General features: G+C 33.8%; 1 protein-coding gene across 12 annotated transcripts in view; it reads left to right on the forward strand.

The window, feature by feature from the left end:
- Positions 1–20,926, forward strand: part of RALYL (RALY RNA binding protein like) — a 407,935-nt gene that overhangs the window by 286,910 nt on the left and 100,099 nt on the right. The window contains exon 1 of one of the 12 annotated variants that reach the window (XM_068672192.1): positions 6,012–6,403. The exons of the other annotated variants lie outside the window; for them this stretch is intronic. Within the exon in view, the coding sequence (XP_068528293.1) occupies positions 6,367–6,403 (37 nt within the window). The 5' untranslated portion in view covers positions 6,012–6,366. Of the gene's footprint in view, positions 1–6,011; positions 6,404–20,926 lie in introns of those variants that run through there. 12 annotated transcript variants of the gene reach the window in all.

A 20,926-nucleotide genomic window follows, 5' to 3' on the forward strand; every position in this document is an offset into this window, starting at 1 on the left:
GAAGAACTATCAAGCATTCATGGCTGCATGATTCATTTTTGGAACTCAAAACAGAATACAATAGGTCAATTTTCACTCAAGAATTATATAAGACAGCATGAATAATGTGGAGGGAGCTAAGGATTGGAGGGTACCAAAACTCTCTAGAGCTTCTGTCAGTCTTTGGGACTGTGGAGAAAGCTGTGGAGCTGCTCTTCATCAAAAACCATCATTCTGAATTGCAAAGTGGAAAGTACAGGCTTCCAGTGTTACATCTACTGTAGCTCCTCTGAGTCTTGTGAAAGTTACCCAAATGCAATTGAGAACATATGCAATTATTAAAGTTCCAAAGAGTATTTGTGATGTGTATCCATAGATGCCCAAGATACTAGACCAGTTTCTCTAGCTTCTCAGCAGTCAGTGAAGATAATATTCAGATCAGGGTTTAATCACAGGTGGACTCACCCATTCCCATCTGGACAAGCCCATCCAGTGTCATTAGTAGAGGCTGGTCTTCCTGGATTTCCCTGAAATAAGTAATGAGCATTAGATTCTTCGCAATGTTTGGTGTAAATTCTCCCAATGACATGGTAGTCTCCCCCATCCGAAATGCTCCATTAATATTAGGTAGGCTCAAAAGCTAGCAGACCAAACCATGTCTAGTGCTGGACTTGTGGATACAGCATAAGATGGTTATTAATATTTTATATCACATGTGGGATTGCAAGTAAGGCTGGCTAGTAAGGCTGGCAAGTAAAAATATTATTTGATCTATCCCCTATGCAGGCTCCTCTGAGATAGATAACCTGTTCTAAAATCCTCCACTGTTTTTCACAGTTCTTAGGTAAAATATTGCTGCCCTTACCAATAACAAAGTTAGTTTCCAACTGACTAATTTAAATCTACATTGCTGTTGCTTATGCCATGACTGTTCTGCTTATTCACTAATTCCTCCTATTTTTATTTTTTTCTTGTGTCAACCTTTAATGCACTTAAGGCCTGATATGAAGTTCCTCCACTTGTTTTTGTTTGTTTGTTTGTTTGTTTGTTTTAGTCATTTTTATTTTTTTCCCTAATCTTTTGGGATTCTTTGAAATTTCTGTCCTTACTAACAGATAAAGTATTCACTTTCAGACATGTGGATGCCAGTTCTGACCTTACATTTTCAAGAAATGACACTGTAAACTTCAAAAACTGTTAATTAGAAAAAAAATAATCAAATGAAGTTTAATGCCCTTGGAAATATCAGAACATGCTGTGAGCAGGGCAAGGGATGGGAGAAAGAGCCAGAATGGGCTTCTACGTGAGCATGAAGGTGGCAGACTTTGTTTCATACCTTTGTGAATAGATTTCTAAATGGTAATAGCAACATCTGATAAAACATCTCAGTCTAATGAGGGAGGCTTGACAGTGAATTCCTTAAAGATTAAAGATAAATGGTAGTACAACAATGAGACAAATGATATTCCAGTGAATATGCTTCATTGAAAAGGAGAAAATTGCCTATGGTGAAAGTAGGACCGGTACCTTGGGGGCTTTCCCCTGCTATCTAAAAAAGAATCTTTTGTAGTGAAGTGTCATTACTGTCTGATAGTGCTAAAATAAAGTAAAACAGGTCAGCAGAAATGTAAAAGATAATAGAGACAAGGAACAGACAAATTGTTTTATAAAAATCAAACAGCTCTAGCAAAAATTCATTTCTTCTGATGTCTTTTCTAAATTAGCAGATGATGGAAATACTGTGAATATAACAAGTTTAATTCTAATACAGCTTTTGATGAATACTTGAAATTTTCATGAAATCTTGCAAACTGTGTATTCTTGAACACTTTGGTAGAGTAAAATCTGGGTGAAGTAAAGGAAGGTTGTAAAAATACACTGTCTTTATGGCATTAGTAAAAGGAAGTACTCTTGATTTAAAGCATTACACTAAATTGTTTCCCTCTTTTATCCACACAATCTTTTTACCCACACAATCAGCTCTGGATTGCCTAGTAACAAATAGTGGCCTCTTGAGGATAAGGATATTTAAAAATTCTCAGTCATATGTCAAATCAAAAATTCTCAGTCATATGTCAAATCAAAAGAGGATTTGCAAAGCAAAATTTCTTCTCTCCCACCTGGATTTCGGTGGATCTCTGTAGCAGTCTCCATACATGCAGATCATCTTTTGTGGGGTCAAGACTTGAGAGTTCATGTTGGTTTTCCTTGGAAAAAATGACTCTAAGAACAAAAAAGATAGAGAATAATGACAGTTATGAGAGAGGGTGGGATATAAACATTTTGAACTGGCTTCAGCTGCCTAAATATTTGCCTAGAGCCATGTAAGATGACCTTGGTTTTTGCTGAGTGCCCTAGAAGGCAGTTGGTTTTTCCATAGGTCCTATGCCATATTTTCTAGCACTGTGTGGATATATCAAATGCCAAAATACTGTAGAACATCAAAGGATAGACATCAATATTTAGGCTGCTAAATTGAGCCTGTTAGTCTACAAGCAATTAAAAAAAATAATTCTCTGACAATCTCACCAGTCTTCATTCTTCCCCATTTCTGGTTTGCTTCAGGAATGCAAGCCAACTTTTTTCTCTTTTGAAGAGCATTTATGAAACTCCTAGATTCTTACTAATAGTTGTACATTTGTGATATACAAACTTTCTTCTTATTCTCTTTGCCATAGCCAGTTCAGTATTGCAGCAGTTTTAGTTAGGAGTATGATTTAGCCAATATTTCAAGCTTTGTCCACATTATATCATATAGGGAATATGTTGTCATAAACTTGTCTTAATAGCTAAATAGCAGTTAACAAGCAGTTAAATCTTGTTAAAGAGAATTTTTATCTAATATAAAACCACATCAAAAAACACTACTGTCAGATAATAGACCTGACTTTCACCAATAAAAGTGAAACACATTAAATGTATTATTTTAATGTACCAATAATTGCATCAAGTAGTGCTTGTTACTTGGGAAAGGTTAAATGTTGACACCTATGTATAAAATTTATTTCAAGAAAAAATAATTTGTACTCTTATATGTGTTTTTTTTTTTTATTTTTAGTTAACATAATAAAAATAACCATACTGAAAGTCTTAGAAGGGCATTAGATAAGGACAGTCTTTGGGTGCATAGAATTAAACTCTGAGAGACAGAACATATTTTAAGCTTCCCCCATCTTCCTTTCTTGTCTAAGATCTCATTAAAAATAAAAGTGAGGATACAGCCCAGACTAAGAGTTTACTGATGAGTAATATGTGACATTCAAGTCAGCAGCTATATTTGTAAAATATCTGATTTTTTCTTTTCCTCTGCTTCTGGAACAGCTTGAGAAATATGTTTCAGTATTCAAAGAAAAGCTCCTTATTGTAGGTACATGTAGGTAGTAAGGAGAGAAAAGTGAAAGGTGATGTGGGATGCGCAGATGTGAACATTGTTAATTCTTTTACCACCAACAACAATGAACTGATAAAATTCATTGCAGAAGTTCCAAAAGATAGTTTTAAAATTATTTTAATTTTCCTCCTACCTCACAAAGCTTGCTGCAGTTAACTAGCCATATGCAAAGTTCAGATTTACCTAAAGACATAATAGTATGAAACTGAATTTTAAGCTCTTCTAATAGAACAGTAGCATAGACAAGCAGGAAGCTGTTGTGTCCACTCAAAGCCGGCCAGCACGTTCAAGTGCTCTTTAAATTTGTTTTTTTTTAATGAACACACCTAGAGTGACTCACCAAACACAGTGTATTTACATTATTATTAGCAAACATATTTAACTGTACTGAAAAAGTAATCAGAGTTGTAATTAGAACAAAATAAAACCAATAAAGACTGTTTTCAGGCATCATTTATTTAAATAAATATAAATATAATTCTTGTCTCATGAAATTTCAATTTTGTCTATTATTATTCTTTTTTATCATACCATTGCCAAGATATGTGCATACAAGTACATGGTTGTAATAGAATATTGCACAAAAGAACAATGGAAAGGCATAAGCGTTATTGCATATGTTATGTAAAATATAATATGGAGAACTAGTAAAATACAAGTAGGCTAAAAAACAATATTAAAAAAAAAAAAGCAGCTATTAATGATAAGGAAAAGGACTGAGTTCTACAGTCTAATTGTAATGCAGGCTGAGGAAAAAGATTGAGGACATCTTGCCAAAACAATGAAAGATGGAAAATTTGAACTGAATAATAAAGATGAGAGCCTTCATATAGAAGTAGGGAAGAAAGGGAACAACGATGGCCACATGAAGCAGCAGTCCTAAAAGGAGACCATAGGTCTCTGTGGTCTGAGTCAGATCACAGACCTGATTCAACTGGAAATTAACTCAGAGGAAAAAATAAAGCAGAAAAATGGGGAATTATCTTCAGCACATATAGATTACAGCAGAAAAACGGACTTCGATATATATAAATTGGTCAATGCTGTTTAAGTATATGGCATGCAGAGTCTTTCTATTTGGTACATTTTGTCTGCTGCTATGTTTCGTAATGACTTGGCCATTTTTGGACTTTTTTTTTCCTTTAGTTTGATGTGCTTTGCAATTTCCCACTTTTTTGCTGACCTCCACAATAGAGATGGTGTCACTTCAACTGTGGCATTTTGAGACAATTGTAGTTGAAATACTAAATAAGTCTAAAAATGCATCCATGGCTTTCGCTTTCTTTAGACTACACTTTATCCTTAGCTATGCTGATACAAACCCAAGGCAAATGGAAAGATATGTGGTCAGGTTTTGACAGAGGGTGGAAATGTAGATGAATAGAGCCAATATAATGATCTGACTTCTGTAGCTAGAGGTATGCCAATGTGAGGCTAAGTGAAATACCTAACAGCTGAAAGGAAAAAGAAATGATACTGTACAAAGCTAAATATATATATATTATATACTGCAGATATATACAAAAATCTGAGAGAAAAAAAAAAAAAAAAAAAAAAAAAAAGTAGAGTTTAATTTTAGGGTAGGGCGTTTTTGTTGTTGTTTTAAGTAAATAACTGCAGGTCAATGTTTTTAGACAATAGATGCTGCAAACTGTAAACTGTTTTTGAAAATGATTGCTTTTTTCCTTCTGGAACATGAATGATCCATAGACACCAGATTTTTTTATTATTATTTTTTTTAATCTTAGCCAAAAATATTGGTTTTAGGTTTCTTTGAGTAGTTTAGAGAGCTGTTGTCAATCTATGCATTTCAAATATCAGTAAGACTGTTATTGTGTTATTTCACAGAATCACAGAATGGCTGTTTCAAGACATGTCAGTCACTATCATTATAGTCACTATCATTATTTTTTCATTACAGCACCCTTTATTTTTAATCCTGGGACATTTCTGTATTTGTGATATCTATCTCAAAACATGAAAGGCCCAATTAACAAATACTTTCACACAATTTTATTGAGGGCAGATTTACTGCAGAATGAACTGGAATTCCTCCTCTTTCTAGCTCCAGAGATGCCATTGGCATCTTCTTTCTTGGATGTCATCATTACTGTCATCTCTTTACCCAGGCAAGAATTTCTCCCCCTTTTCTCTGCTCCCCTTAGGGAGATGTCTGAATTCACTGAAATGGTAACATACATGTATATGGAAGATCATACAGTCATACTATGCTGCTACTTTTTTTTTCTTCTTATAATTCAACAGACTACAGCAAGCAGTAGTTATAAAAATGAGCAATCAGCAGCGTGTTATTAAATAAGCTTCCCCAGATATAAAAAAAATTGAAAGATAATGCAGAAATAAATATAGGCATGGAAAAACAAAACAAAACAAAACAAACAAACAAACAAACAAAAAAGAATAGGTATGTCATCTGTTATTTCCTGAGTAATCTAGTCATGAATGCAGGCCAGAAGTCAGGATTTCATTGATTAACGTGTTGATTTTCTTTCCAATAGTAATTTTGGTTGAAGATTTAGCTCAGAATATATTAATGTCCTCATGTGCATGATTCTAAGACTTCTATATGAAAAGTTACTTTTTATTAGTTTAAAAGGTTGTTTATGCAATTTTGGTGTGTATCAGCTCTGAAGAATCTTTTGAGGAATCTTGGTATCAGACTATTGAACAGCACATCACCCCACTTTGTTTATATAATTCTTTCTTCTCTGGATTTTATTAGTTGCTATCAAAAACATTGGATAAAAATATGAAAATAAGTATGTTTGTTCTCTGAGCTTTGTAGCAGAGAAAATAGTTAGAGCCAGAAGCATCTCCCCTGGATTTTAGGAGAATGGTATTACCCTGCCTTTCTCAGAGATTGCTGGTTACCTTCTGTCAGTGAGCAACTGTCTCACTGCAAAGCAGAAGCACGATCTCTTCTCTTTTGTCTGTGTTCAAGGCAATTACTTCTTAGAAAGTGGAATTTCTTCAGAATGACTATGTACAAGAGCAAACGCAGAAACCAAAGATGTAAGTAAATTGTAAACTTTTTAAAAACGTTTGTAGATAGGAGGGGGAATAAATCTTCAGTTTCATTGAAAGCCATGCCTTGCTTTACCGTACTGGGGTTAAATAAGACCAGAAAAGCAGGAACAGTATTCCCTGCCAATTATCGCACTGTCTCTGTATCTTAAGTGCATGAAAGAGCTTTAAAACAAACCAAAAAAAAAATCTCACTTGTTACTATGGAAACCCACAGAAGTGATTGCTTTTTAATATCGACAAAGAAACAGAGATCAAATATAAGTTTATTTCAGACCAACATGCTTTATTAGGGATAAAGACTAGCTAGTTATATCCTTTGCCTTGATAGGGTTGGCACACTTCCACTTGATGGACTTCTTTGTGTGATGTAGGGAGCTAGTATTACCAGAACTTTAAGGGTAATTGATTTTCCTTCACCACAACTTTCAGAGGAATTGACTAGCTTTGCTTAAACCACAGAAATAGAAACTGGGGAGGGTAGCATGCATGTCTCTATTGTGTGTTTATGATGCTCCAACCCTGAAAATACACTGTCATCTAAATGCATGAATTTCCAGGCAAGCACCTGTTTGACTCTAAATTGCTATGGCATCAGCTGGGGGAATTTTAGTAACAATACTGACTGTCTCCTCCAGAACATTATGGCAGGGTGACTCTTGCAGGTCAGCTCATGAAGTATGAGTTACTGTAAGGAAATCTAGCAGGAGGCCAAGTTATAAGTGGAGAACATGTCTGTGGATGAGAAAAAAAAAAAAAAAAAGATATTCCACTAAGAAAAATGACATGTAGGGACTGTGTGCTTTAAGGAAGAGAGCAGGAGGGGAAGGAATATCAATACAAAAGAAGATAAGTTTGGACTTTATTTGGACAGGGGCATTGCTGCTGTTCAGAGTAGAAGGGATTTATACAGCTTTATCACTGACCTTCATTCTCTGGTCCTTAGAACTTAATCTGTACAGCTCTCTTTCAGTCTTTCTTTCCCAGAACAAATGGATGTGCTGCATGTAGAAAGTTTGCACAACAGATCCCTGTTAAAATTTCTGCAACAGAAATCAATCTGCTTCACATTAAAATAAAAGGAATTATCATAAAGTTTGTTCCCATAGCAGCAGTGAAAGACAATTATTTATATACAGTCAGATAATAGATAATCAAATTCACTTTAACATACTAATTACTATCAGTGTTATTATGTAAACCAAGACATCTTTATATTGCTGGCTGTCTTCTTGCCTTTTCTCCTATGCAAGCCTTTTTGTGGTGTACAATAATGAAATTTGTAACTAAGTAACTAAGTTAGATTTTTTATTTGTTGTAGGGATATAGCCATTCATGAAAACTTTGCACAAGATGCTTTTGAAAATGTTTTTATGAAGAGAACCTGCCTTCTTCCCCTTTCCTTTCCACTCCTGCTGACCCCAAGGAGAATCTGTGATTTGCCAAGGGGGAAAAATAAGAAAGAAATATAAACAGAATCAAGTTTGCAACTATGGTTGTGGCTCTTGCACTGTTTTTTGTTTTAAACTGTCTTTAATTTTAGGATCAATAAAATATCTCAATAAAACTGTCTCTGTAATATTAGATACCAGTACACATGAATGCTTCATTAGTACCTCTTAGTTAATTATCAACTCTAAAAATCAATTTCAACAAACAAATCAATTTGGGAAATTTTGATATTGCTCCTATTCATATGATTCAAAGGCCTTTTGAAGGACAGATTTCATTTTAGCAGTTAGTCCGAAATACCAAGCATAATGGTAGCTGTGTTGAGCAGTAGACTAGTACTACATTTTCTGTTCACTTAACTCATGGTTAAGTGAACACTTGCATCCATTTTTGGTGGCCCTTAATGAACAATAATGAAACATACTTAGTTCATAATTTCCACTATGCATAGGGTAAACTGTTTTTTGTTTGTTTGTTTGTTTTTATCTCCTCACTATGTCTCAATAAAACTCTTGAACATCTAGCATAAAATAAAAATGAGCTCTGTGAGTTTTTTTATTCATTGAAGTGCTGCTTCTGGGTTAGGTACATGCTGAACAGTATAGTCATTGCCTTCCAAAATATTTTTTTTCTCCAATGTTTGAAGAAGGGTGTAAAGGCATTTTGTACTTCAAAGAATTTGAAAATACATCAGAAGAGGAAGGAGATTAGAAAAAATAGAGACATTATGTATGACCTTTTGTAACATCAAATATGAGGAATCCCTATTTCCATTTTCTGTCAGAGGTGCAAAATTTTTGCTGGAGATGCCAAAAAAACAAAACAAAAAAACACCACCACCAAAAACTATTTACTCTATATGTCTAAGCTAAATAGACTTTGTCTATTCAATTTGTCTATATGAATGGCATAAGAGTTCCCTATATATATATTTCTGCTGCAGCAGCACATATAACACTTCTAAATTTGAAAACAGATTTACTTGCACTGTACCTTTTGGTTTTAATTCTAGCCAAAGTAGCACCCACACTAAGTAGTTGTGGGAGATTTTATTCATTTCACACAAGGTTGTAACTGATGAGAACTAAAAATAAATATCACAGTAAACTGTGAAACTTCTACATCACTAAATAAGAAAATTCAAATAAGGCTATTTCTGAGTGTTTGTGTGTACCTACATACAAGCACACATACTGAGTGTCTGGACATACATACATGTGTCTGGACACCCAGATTTCTAGCATGCTTTATTCATAATTCAGAATGTTATCAGATATCTGATAAGTGGGATTCTCATTTCATTACATAGACATAATGACTGAATGAGAGGAAACCATTGTAAAAATACAGTCTCTTTAAACACTGAAAAAAAATGTTAAACACACCTGCTAAAGCTTTTCTGAAATAAAAGTTCTGAGTCAGACTGACCTGCCTTAGGGCACCAGCTACTGAGGAGCTGAGGCCAGGCTGCAGTGCGTATGTGGGACTTCTCCATGAACAGGCAGTCATTCACATACTCCAAATCCATTTTTCACTGGAAAAAAAATGGACTTCTCTATAAACTAAAGTTTATTAGTTGTTAGTGTAAAGCTTCACACTTTAAATTAGGATCACATCCTGAAGGATTGTGTATAAACAGCATAAAATATGATAGTGACGTTTCAATCTAACACCATAAATTTGACTAAAAAAAAAATAAATAAATTATAACATTAACACTATAAATTTGACGAAAAAAAAAAAAAAAGGCAAAAAAAAAAATAATCAAGAGGAGGGAGACAGTAATGGCTAAGATGGTGTTTTAAGGATTTGTAGCAACTTCAATGTAGAATGCGTGTGACTGTTGCAGAAGGTTATAATATATTTGTCACTATTTAGAGGTGTGCTGCCCACAGGGATAACTTGATATGTTTTTTTTTCAGGTATCCATGTCTTGTTGGAGAAAGAACTTCTTGTATGCCAATAACAAAAGTTGAGAAATTCTGTGAAATTCCAGACAGAAATAATATTTTTTCCTATCATCTGTTTTTGATCTATTGCATTGCCTTCTATATTTTCTTTTATCAATAAGGTCCTATTTGCAGTCTTTTCATCACAGGTTTGCTGTTCTCATGTTCTTTGTCCACCTCTGCAGATAGCATAATTACTTTTAACCATTTAAATACATTTGGCATCTGTTGAACCTTGTTAAATCAAAGTTAGATCAGCCCATGATAACTTCCATCTCTTTCTTGTCTATTAAGGCAACAAAGACTCCCCACTACTGAGACTGCTGCCGCTCAAAGAAAATAGAAGCCTTTAATAAAGTGTGTTTTAGGAGTTAGTGACTGGAAAACCATCTCTCATTGGGGAAAACAAGTATAGTTACTGACCCAGATACATATAAGAAAACTGCCTCTTTCTCTAAAACATCAGAGACCCAGACAACAAGGGAATATCTCTTCAGCATGGTATAGAGACAGCTTTCTTCATATAAAGCTATCCTAGAATAGCCCTAGGACATTCCTATTGCTTCATACCTTTTGAGGAAGTAGAGTTCAGCACAATTAAGAGTATCATTAATAAGGCTGAGTAAAAAGACACTCATGACCTGCAGGAGTACAAATGTCATTGAATATTCACATCACATGGATAACATCTTTATAGAAAAAAAAAAAAAAAAATATATATATATATATATATATATAATTTCTACTCAACAACTTAGGGGCTTCAGGGATAGAAGCACACTTTTCATAACTTTGAAGGGAATTCATTGTGACCTGAGAAGGTTGGCTTATTTGAAATTATTCATTTCCCAATGTCACTAATAGTAAAATTTAAAACTTATGTCCCTCAGTGAAGCATGCAGGATAAAAAAGCTGGATTTTTTTCTTTGACACATTTTCATGTCTGCTGTAGACTTCTAATTGCTTGTCTGCTTCTGGACTGTGTAAGTTACTCAAAAGCATTGAAAGGTATTTGTTTCAAAAAACACCTTTTGAGATGTTTTTGAGATTAATAACCTAACCAAATTCTGTGTGATATACTTGATTCCCCCTTCTGCTCTGTTGGAGTCTACCTCAGCAAAAAAAGTAGAGGTTTTGTCTCTGTAGAGTCAAGGCTGTGAAGAAGTACTAAAAATGAGGAGGAAAACTTATGGAATCAAGAATTTATTTGCAATCTCTCTTGAAAGTAAGACAAGGAATAAACAGTGTCAGAATATATTCATTAGTGACTTATAAAAACCTATTTGAGAGTCAAAGTCAGCTCACCTGAAATGTAGCTGGAGCTTGTAACAAAGAAATCCAACAAATCATTTCAGCTTTATGGAGAAAAAATCTAGGGCAACAAAAAAGCCCTTATTTGTAGCTTAGTCTATGTTAAAAAGGTTATAGTAATAATGTTAGGATGGGTTCCTTACTTTGCATAAATAAAACAGTATAATAATCGACAATAACTAAGCTTCAAAAAATATAATCATTGGAAATTTAGACAGACCTCATAAAAATACATCAGCTATAGTTTATGATGATAAAAATGGAATTATTAAAAAAGATGAACATATGCAAATCATATAATTTGGATTATGTGATTTGAAGAGTATTAGGGGAATTAGCAAATGAATGTACTGCATCATTGACAACTTATATTTGAAAGGTCACTGAAAACTAAGAAGGTATCAGAAATATAAATGTAATACTTGTTTGCACACACAGTAGTATTATAGTCCCCAGCTTTACTCAGACTGGGAGAAAACTTTGCTGTGTTCATCAGCGGGATAATTTATCATTAGTGAAACACCACTATGTGTGCTGGTTATTCTCCTACAAGGAAACAAAACTTACATGTTCTAGTACTGAAGCATTACAGTAAAAAAATTTAAATAAAATCTATTAAAATAACAACCAACAGATTATAGATAATCATAATCTAAAGCAATCTATGTAGGAAGACAATTCTGGCTTTTGAATTGAGCAAACATAAGTCCAGTGAACAGATGGAATAAAGTTAGACTAAAGATGACTACAAGCTAAGATATACATTCTCTGAGAGTAGTCAGTCATGGAGACAAATACATGCAATTTCTTCCCTCCATCACTTGGTTTTTGAATCCAGATTACTCATCTATTTTTAAAATCTCTATTCATCACATACTATGGACCTGATGACAAAAAAATATCCATTCAAACATTATAGTACATGCTATTGTGCAAGTCATAAAGAGTATTATTATATAGTCATAAATCCTCCAAAGTCTCTAAAAGTACGGAAATCTTAAAGATACTCCAGACTTTCTCACTATATGTTACTCTGTTAGAATTCCTGTACTCTGCTGTAGAAGAGATGTCTACCTGTCTGCTCAGTAAAAGAAAAAAAATCCCTCTGGGATTCAGACCATATAGTCTACACTCTTCAGGCAAAATCCATTACTGCTTACTTTCAAAGTGCAACCTTTTTCTAAATAAAAAAATAATAATAATAAATAAATAAATAAATAAAAGCTTAAAGGGCTTGTATGACTGCATATGTAGGCAGAGCAAGTCCTGATTTGTAAGCACATTAAACGACCTGATTTTCTTCTATTCCCTTTCATGTACTTTCTCTGTAGAAACAGAGCAGTAAAGAACACCTATATTCTACCTCCAGAGCCGTTCTTAATTTCAGACACAGCTTGTAACTCTATCCCTTTCCATAATCAGAAATGTTGACAAACTGAAATATTGATTTTTCTAATATGTGCAATCTCTTCTCAAGCCATATACAAAATTAAAAACAAACAAACAAAAAAACACCTTCTACTAAATGTTATAGTGCTATACTTCCAGCTGTAACCAGCAGTAAGACCAAACAGAATGTGCATATTAACAACTTCATAAGAATATATATATATATATACAGTTTTTAAAAATAAGTTTCATGTCTCTCAAATCATTACCTCAGATCAGATAAAACCATTAAAGGGATGCCTACAAGTTGTGAAGCATCAGCCAAGACCTAACTGCTACAGAAAGTGTAATATCTTTATATTGTAAAAGCATAATTCTTTCATATTCTTAGAGGGAATAATCCAGCAACATTTCTAGATGTTCCTCAGGAAATATTCCCCCTCCTTCCTTCACACATAGCCCAGAAGGAATACAGATCTCAGGTGTATTAAAGGGGTATACAGTGGACACTATGAGCACATATGATCAATATTTTGATTCAAATTTTATCTATGGATCATTCAGTTTCACATTTACAGTTTTGAAGAGTTCAAATATTTAGGCCTTAATTTCCTGTTTTTCCCTGTTCCACTTTTTTTTTTTTTTTCCCAGTTATTACTGTGTTAAACATTCTGAAAAATAGGCTGTAAAGTTAGCTTATATTATAGCTTACAGTTATAGATTTATTTTCTGGCCCTTCTCAAAAAAGAGGAGGTATCTTTTCCTTATTATCCTTTGCAGAAAGCTGAAGCAACCTCTACTGACTGTTCATTCGTTTCTTTTTCAAACTCCCCACAAAATAAAGTCTGCCTAGAGCAGCTTTTCAAAAAATAAAAATAATTTATGAATACATATTGTGTTTTAAGACTTCTTTTGACCCTGGTGAGTTAGAAAATACCTTAGAAAATCATCCAACTGTAATGCTTTAAATAGTATATCCATTGTTCTTCAAATTGCTGGTATCTGTCTTATTAATAGTCTCCAGACAATTGTATTGCTGATTTTTGTTCAGCAAGTCTGTCATAAAGCTGGGTCTAGGTGGTGTCTGGGTCTAGAAGGTGTGACCTTCTAGCCTGGTTTTACTGCATGTATTTAAATATTATTTCCTTAGGACCTACTGAAGATTTGACACTGCTATTTGCAACACTTTGGGTTTTGCTTTATTTTTATTCTGTTACTGCAGGGAAACGTGGTATCAGGACAGAACTGAAACCTACTACCAAAGATTCTCAACACTCAGCAGTCTTGGTTATTATTCTGAAAAAGACTTTTTCCATTTTATTTGCTATCATTTTTTAGGGCAAGATTTTTTTAAAAATGGCCTATCATTTAAAAACATACAAACAAAAAACAAAAAACACTTTCAGTGTGAGATCTCTGGGGGCTAGAGGGAAGACCCTTCCTGCTTGCCTTCTGTGGATAAACTAAAATACAAAGAAAAGGTCAAGCATTTACTACTCGTGGCTTATAAAATTCCATTCCTGTCCTGAGGGAAAAAAAAAAAAAAAAAAAAAAAAAAAAAAAAAAAAAAAAAAAAAAAAGCTTATGTTACAATTCCATTTTTGAAGCACTACACACTGATTTGATTGCCTTTCCCACTGGATTTCATTTTACATTTATATTTAATGTTTTTGACCAGGACCAAATATTATAAAGATGGATTCAAGCCAGCATGTATTTAGATGTAGCACTTTTTTCCTTAATATACATTTCTTAAAATTAAAATGCTTTTCAAATATTGAGATACAAATTATACAAATGTCTACAAATTCCTTTCATGAGAGCAGGAAACCTATCAAGCTTTTTGTCATTGTCTCTACATTTTCGTTGGTACTTACTGATCAACTTTCAAGGACATTGTTCAGTGTTACAGTCCCCAGTAACATATATTTGGATGTATAAATAACTTGTGATATATCACAGATATTGTGTTGTACTTGACGATGCAGATGTTGCAACTAGAAAAGTAAGTTTCTATTAAAGCAGGTTCACTAATGAGTAGGTAATGGTGTGCAATGTGGGAATAGCTTAAGACCACCAGTACCTTTTGTAATAGTTTGAGAGTAATCATGAACATACAATGATTTTTACTATTGATAAAATATGGCTTAAAAAAAAAGTCTGCATGTTTGCAGAAATCATTGTATGTGTTGCAGATATTTAATGTGAATTTGTAGTAAATCTTGGTCATCACAGACAAGCTCTCATATGTTCAAAATGAGTCTACTTTCATTCTTTTTGATTTCTGTCAAATACAAAAATAGTTTCCTGCTACATGGCACAATACATATTTTCCTTATACTTGACTGAGAATAAATTATTTCTAGTCTATAGAGGTATGAATATTAATATCTATGCTTTTATGAAGTATCTCCTGTATGTAAAAAAATTTCTTCAGTGATCAATTGAAAAATATTTTGTTTTTCTCAAACATTGTTATAAGAAGCCTAGGTAGATTTTGAATGTAAACATGTTCTTTTTTAAAAATAAATGTTCTATGTTGGAATTTATGTAACATGTTGGATTTATGTTTTTTCCATGGTCTTTTTAAAAAATGAGGAAGGAGCACATCTCATGAAATGCAGATTCTATTGGTTGGACCTGCCCATGAATTTTGCATGAATTGTAAATATTTGTATGGCTAACACAAAATCTGATTTCTTCCTCCTTCTTCATAAAAAATAAATTTACATGTATACTTCCTTTTTTTTTTTTTTTTTTACTCAGAATGGCTACTATAATTCTATTTTCAATATAACTGATTAGCCAAAGATGCTATTAATGTTGGAGAACATGTTTACATTTGAAATTAAAAGTTACTTCTACAAAATGTACTGTTTGTATTCAAAAAATAGAGATGTGCCAAAAAATTATCTGCCTTTTACTCCATGATCAGCTACTGTCTATAGATCCTGGCAGCTCAAACAGGCAATTTGAAGCATTTAAGTAATCTACAAAAATTTTTACTTTCAAAAGAAGTTGTAGCTATATAAGCAGGAAAAAAAAAAAAAAAAAAAGGAAAAAAAAATCATGCATATAATCATCATAACAGGAAGCTTAGAATTTTTGCAGAAGTTTAAATTTCCCTTATACAATTTTCTTCCTGCCAGGAATTTATAACCAGGGAACATGAAGAACAAGTGCTGTTTGTTGAGAATTTAAAATTAAAGGGAAATGGTTGATATATATATAATTTCCCATTATAACTTATTTATGACTTACATAATGTAGTTTAGAATCAAAGATATTCTGTGCATAGTTAGGTTATGTGTAAATAATATACACTGCCAATGGCTGAATGTAGAATTTACAACATATACCAGAGAGTGGAAACATTTGGACATTTTTCCAAATATCCAGTGACAATTTGCCACCTAATGTCTGATGAAAGTCAGTTCTAGCAAGTGCTTTTAACAGCTGTTTGTGCTTCTCCAGATATTTTGTTTTGTTTTATTGATTGCTTTTATATGAATCTAAGGTTTTGGTCATGCAATACTAAAATCAATGGCAGAATTCACATTGATTGAAATAGTGTTGAATCAAAGCTTTATTGCTAGGGAAAAAGTTGCAATTATGTTGTCCTACACACAGTGTTCACAGAAAACAGCCATATAACATATCCTGGGAGACCTTCCTTTGGGATTAACTCACACTTGAAGGGAATGTCTTGCAAGTCAATGCTCGTTTATTCTGTTTCTTCAGCCGCCTGCATCAAGTCTCTGTTGAAATGTCCAATTTACCACCATTTCCTGTAGTGCTTTGTTGAGATGTAATGTAAACTGCTGCAATTGTTATATACAAATATTAATGTTTTGGAAATATTACAGACTTACATGTTACAACATCAAAAAATCTTTTAATCTCCCAAATAATCTAATTTTCCTACCTGCAACTTTTTAAAATCCCAGGATCTACCTTGCATGTAAACAATCTTAAAGTTACTACCATTTATATACATGTACGTAGATACACGTACACACTAAACCAGCATTTAAACTGACCTCTAAAGTCATTTCTCCCCAACATCTATGTTAGGTGAGCATCTAGGTTGGTCCCATCTAACCCCATTCTCAGGTTTTCCTCTGTTGAAGGCAGAGTCAGGAAGTGACATGAGTGACGAGTTCTCCCCAGCATGGACATGGGATGCAGGCAGGAAGAAAATTAGGTCTTCTGATTGAAAGCATACCTGGATCCTTTAATTTGGGCCATGTAACTGTCTTATTGTGGACATCAGCAGAAGCCAAATTGGGTCTAAACAGTTGGCAGACAACTTGTTTCTTCGCAAAAAAAAAAAAAAAAAAAAAGTGAATTAATGAAACAGTATGATAATATTAAATGCAAGCTTTTGGAAAATCTTCCTTGGGAAGTTGTAGTATGTAAGTTATGTCTTAAGAATTTATTGTACAAAAGAATTTTGCTTTCTAAGAGGCATGGTTTTTGGGGCATTAAGTGATTCTTCAAAAATTATTTCTAGCTCCATCTAAGGTAAAAGAAAGTCAGTTTTGTATGTCTTCTGCTAGAAGAGTATTGAAAAACAGCAGATGTGTGTACGTATTTTCATTCTCTCAGTTCTGAAAAGCTACCAGTCAAATCAGTTTAAAACATTAGTAAAAGAAAGAGATATTTTGTTGTTGTTGTTTTGACTAACCAAAAGCTACCTTCAAGCTTCAAGCAAATGCAAATAAATTAAATAACCTATAGTAAGAGATTTTTTTAAGGGAAACTGTAACCCATCTTGCATATGCTCATACTGATTGCACTGATGCTATAAATTTTCTGAACATAAATTATTCAGAAACATTAAGACATTAATGCAATTTAACACTTCATGTAGATGGGCATGGTCCTTTGTGCTTTAGAAAATACAAGATGAAAACAAAAGGGTTTTTGAGAGTGGTCTTGTCTGTATTGCAGTTCAAAAGGTTTGACACTATCATATGAAGGTGAAGATTTCTAAAAGAGTAATTAATAGTCTTTTGATGGAGACTCTGGAGTCAAATGATCTTTCTTTCCATTCAGTGTTGTCATGGCAGAGCTAGTGTGATACACTGAAGGATTTGTCCAACAAAAAATGGAAGTTCTTGATATTTGAAAAACTCTTGTTAAACTAACTTGTTAAAAGTAACACCAGCATAAATCTTGTAAAAATGTTCTCTAGAGAGGTTCACAGTTACAGCCTCTATCAACAGAATATTGTCCAAGTCTGTGATCTCAAGTCTTGAATCTCAACCCTTAATTATCAAAGGTAGTGACAGAACAAGCTGGTTAAAAAACAACTTCAGAGCCAGACCCCTCCCATACAGGGCACTTACCTCAGATGTGCTTTTATTTTTCTCCATTAGCAACTATTTGTTTCTGTTTATACTACTTTAACAAAGTAACTATTTGTCACTTATTTCTTCAAAAATATTCAGCAAATAAAATGCTGTTTGATCGTTTGTGCATTAATTTGCATTTCTTGCTATACATCTTACAATAAGTCAGGTGTAAGGAAGAAGAGAGAATGGTAGAGAAGAGAAAAAGAGCTCAGGTCAGTCTGTTCTGTACTGACAGAGATATGTTGTTCTGGTCAGTAACTTGCATTTGGACAAGTATCCATTCTTCTCTTTACTTTGAAGAAATAATGTTGAATCCAGTCTTGAAAAGAGTTAATAGCATCCCTGGTTTCTCCTTGGAAGGATATCACATGCTTGTAGCCATACTGTAGCCATCTTCACTGAGAGAATTTTGGAATAATTCCTTGTTTATTCTTTAAAATTTGTACATGGTCCAATTTTCTTTTTTTGTTTGTTTGTTTGTTTGTTTTTTGTTTTTAAAAAAAGTTCCCATAATTCATAACACAAAATGACAATGAAAGATTATAAATCTACATTATTTCTGTTATGGTCTTCTTCAGCTCATAGCTTTACCTAAAAGGACCAGAGATTCTTTACCTAAAATATGGCTCAAGCATATGGAAATTCAGAAGATTTGCATAAATACTAAAGATAGCTGTAGCACCTATATGTCTTTCATCAATTTTAATTAGTTTCCCTAGTGGAATGTTTTCAAAGCTTCTCCCGTTTCAGGTGATATTTCTAAGGCCTAAAAAAGTTGTATTCTGAAGGGATTCATTAATTATGGAGCATAACTTCATCACTTTTTTTTTTTTTTCCTGATGTGCAATCAAACCAGTATTTATCATGCCCTTAATTTTATGGCATGTTAGGCTGCTCCATACTCTTAAATAATGTGTGTCTAGTTAACGCTCCTCGATTTCATCAACACATGAGATACTTATGGCACCTTTCTATCACTATCAGTGCCCCAATATTGTTCAGATGTGGTACATAGCAAGCATTATTTTTTTCCTTGACACACAAATCGTAACCTTATCCTGTGATGTATAGCTACTGGCAAGGTCCTTAAATAAAAAATGAGACTGCAGTCCCATGACAAAAGACCAACCAAAAATACATGCAGGTCACACCTGTTTCATTTCCACAGTAGAATAAATTTGTTCTGTCACAAAGCCGGTTAATTATTTTGATCATCGAATCAGTGTAGTCAGGAAAGTAGAGAGTATTAAACAAGGGTGTTGATAAGCTTGGTATGTGTCTGTGTGAAAGAGTAATTAGCTTGATGCATGTTTTAATCAAAACTGTATGCATGTGGCCTTTGCCAGATATTACTTCTGCTCACACACAGAAGAAATATATTTCTTCAACAATTTTAATTTTAAACTCCTTTAAGAAATGTAATTTTGGTGCTTACCATGATCCTGATAAGTGTTGCCATTAAGTTTCTCACTGAAATATAATTGTGAGTCCCCTGGATTTAGGAACACAAGTCTTTGTGACAGACCTTAAAAGTGCCAGGCCCTGGATATATATAGCGAAGTTCATAACTAGTGTCACTGAAGCTTGCATGCTAAACCTGTCAGCATTAGCCAAAAAAGCAAAAAGCTAATCTGGATGATAAACAACCCACATAAGCACAGTTTAATCCCTCTCTGCATGTAAAAATACCCATAGGTAATATTCTTAACCTTTTAAAATTCTTCAGTGTGTAATTGCTGCAGCTTACTGGGAGAGGGGGTTACTCCAAAATCTGTATATAATGCTTAGTGCTAGACTTGTTAGCGCCAAACAGGACTGTTCAACAAACAGACATCTCAGAGGCTACGTGCAAATTAAATTGGAGAATGAACACTCCAATCAGAGTGGTGATCTCTAGAAAAATTTCCATATTTCAAAAACTTTGTGTGAATTTTGAGAAACAAAAGTATATATATATTTTTAAAACAATGGATATATTTATGTTAATACAAAATAAGATCACAATTGTTCTTTTTGTTGAATAATTCTTAACATGAATAAAGCTATATAAATATAGATATATCCATGTTTAGTGGCTGATTTATTATCCAGTTTGTGCATTTTCTAGTTCTACTGCCTAGTACAAAATCCTGTGAATATATTAATCCCTCTGTATCAGAACTAAGCCATTGCCAGCTGGGGTTTAAGAAGATATTCCCTTTACAGCAGATATGTGCTGACAGCATTTATCATCTGAATCCTCATACAAGGTGTTTATCATGGACTATGTGCTTCCAGGGTAATGGATTTTTCTTATTTGAACATAGCCACCTATCATAAACACACCCCATATAGAAGATATAATCCTCTGTCAAATCTCCAAGTGGAAATGCTCAGATGCTCTTTGTGAACAAGCATCCAGTAAAGCTCTGAAGAAGGAATTTTGCTGGGGCATGCTGACGATTTCCATGGGGAGTCCTCTTGTAGTAAGAGAATCTCTGTTTCAGGAGTAAAGTAAATCACCATTATTTACATCTAGGTCAACTATGAATTTAATCAGAGATAGTGTACTTCAGCAGGGGCAAGGAATTTGCTATGCATCTGTGCTCGGGTTTGTAAGATCATTCAGTCTTCCTTTTGAGAATCTCATTCCACCATTGGGAAAGTATTAGAGATGTGGAGGAAGAAGGAGGAGGAGAAAATAAGACCTACCCATCTCTATATCTATCATTTCATTACTCTGGTGGGAGAGGAGTAAAGTGCTATTCTCATTTTGCGGGTGGGAGTTGGCAGTGGCTTCCTGGTATCCCACAGATCACAGCTCTGAATTTCCTCTGGGCTCTGCACTTAGGTAAAGTTGGGTTGATGGTCTCAGTAGCTCCTTCTAGCTTGCTTAATCCTACCAGCAGAGATCCAAATTGTTCAGAAAAAACATAGTCATCACATTAGTCATACAATTTGACACCAGTGTCAAAGTCAAATTACTCATAAGATTTTTTCCTGTCTATACTATGCAGTTGTTATTTGTGTGTTCAGAAGGCAGACATCTCTTTCACTATAGCTACTTATCTTGA

The sequence above is a fragment of the Anas acuta genome, chromosome 2 (assembly GCF_963932015.1).
Source record: "Anas acuta chromosome 2, bAnaAcu1.1, whole genome shotgun sequence".
NCBI lineage: Eukaryota > Metazoa > Chordata > Aves > Anseriformes > Anatidae > Anas > Anas acuta.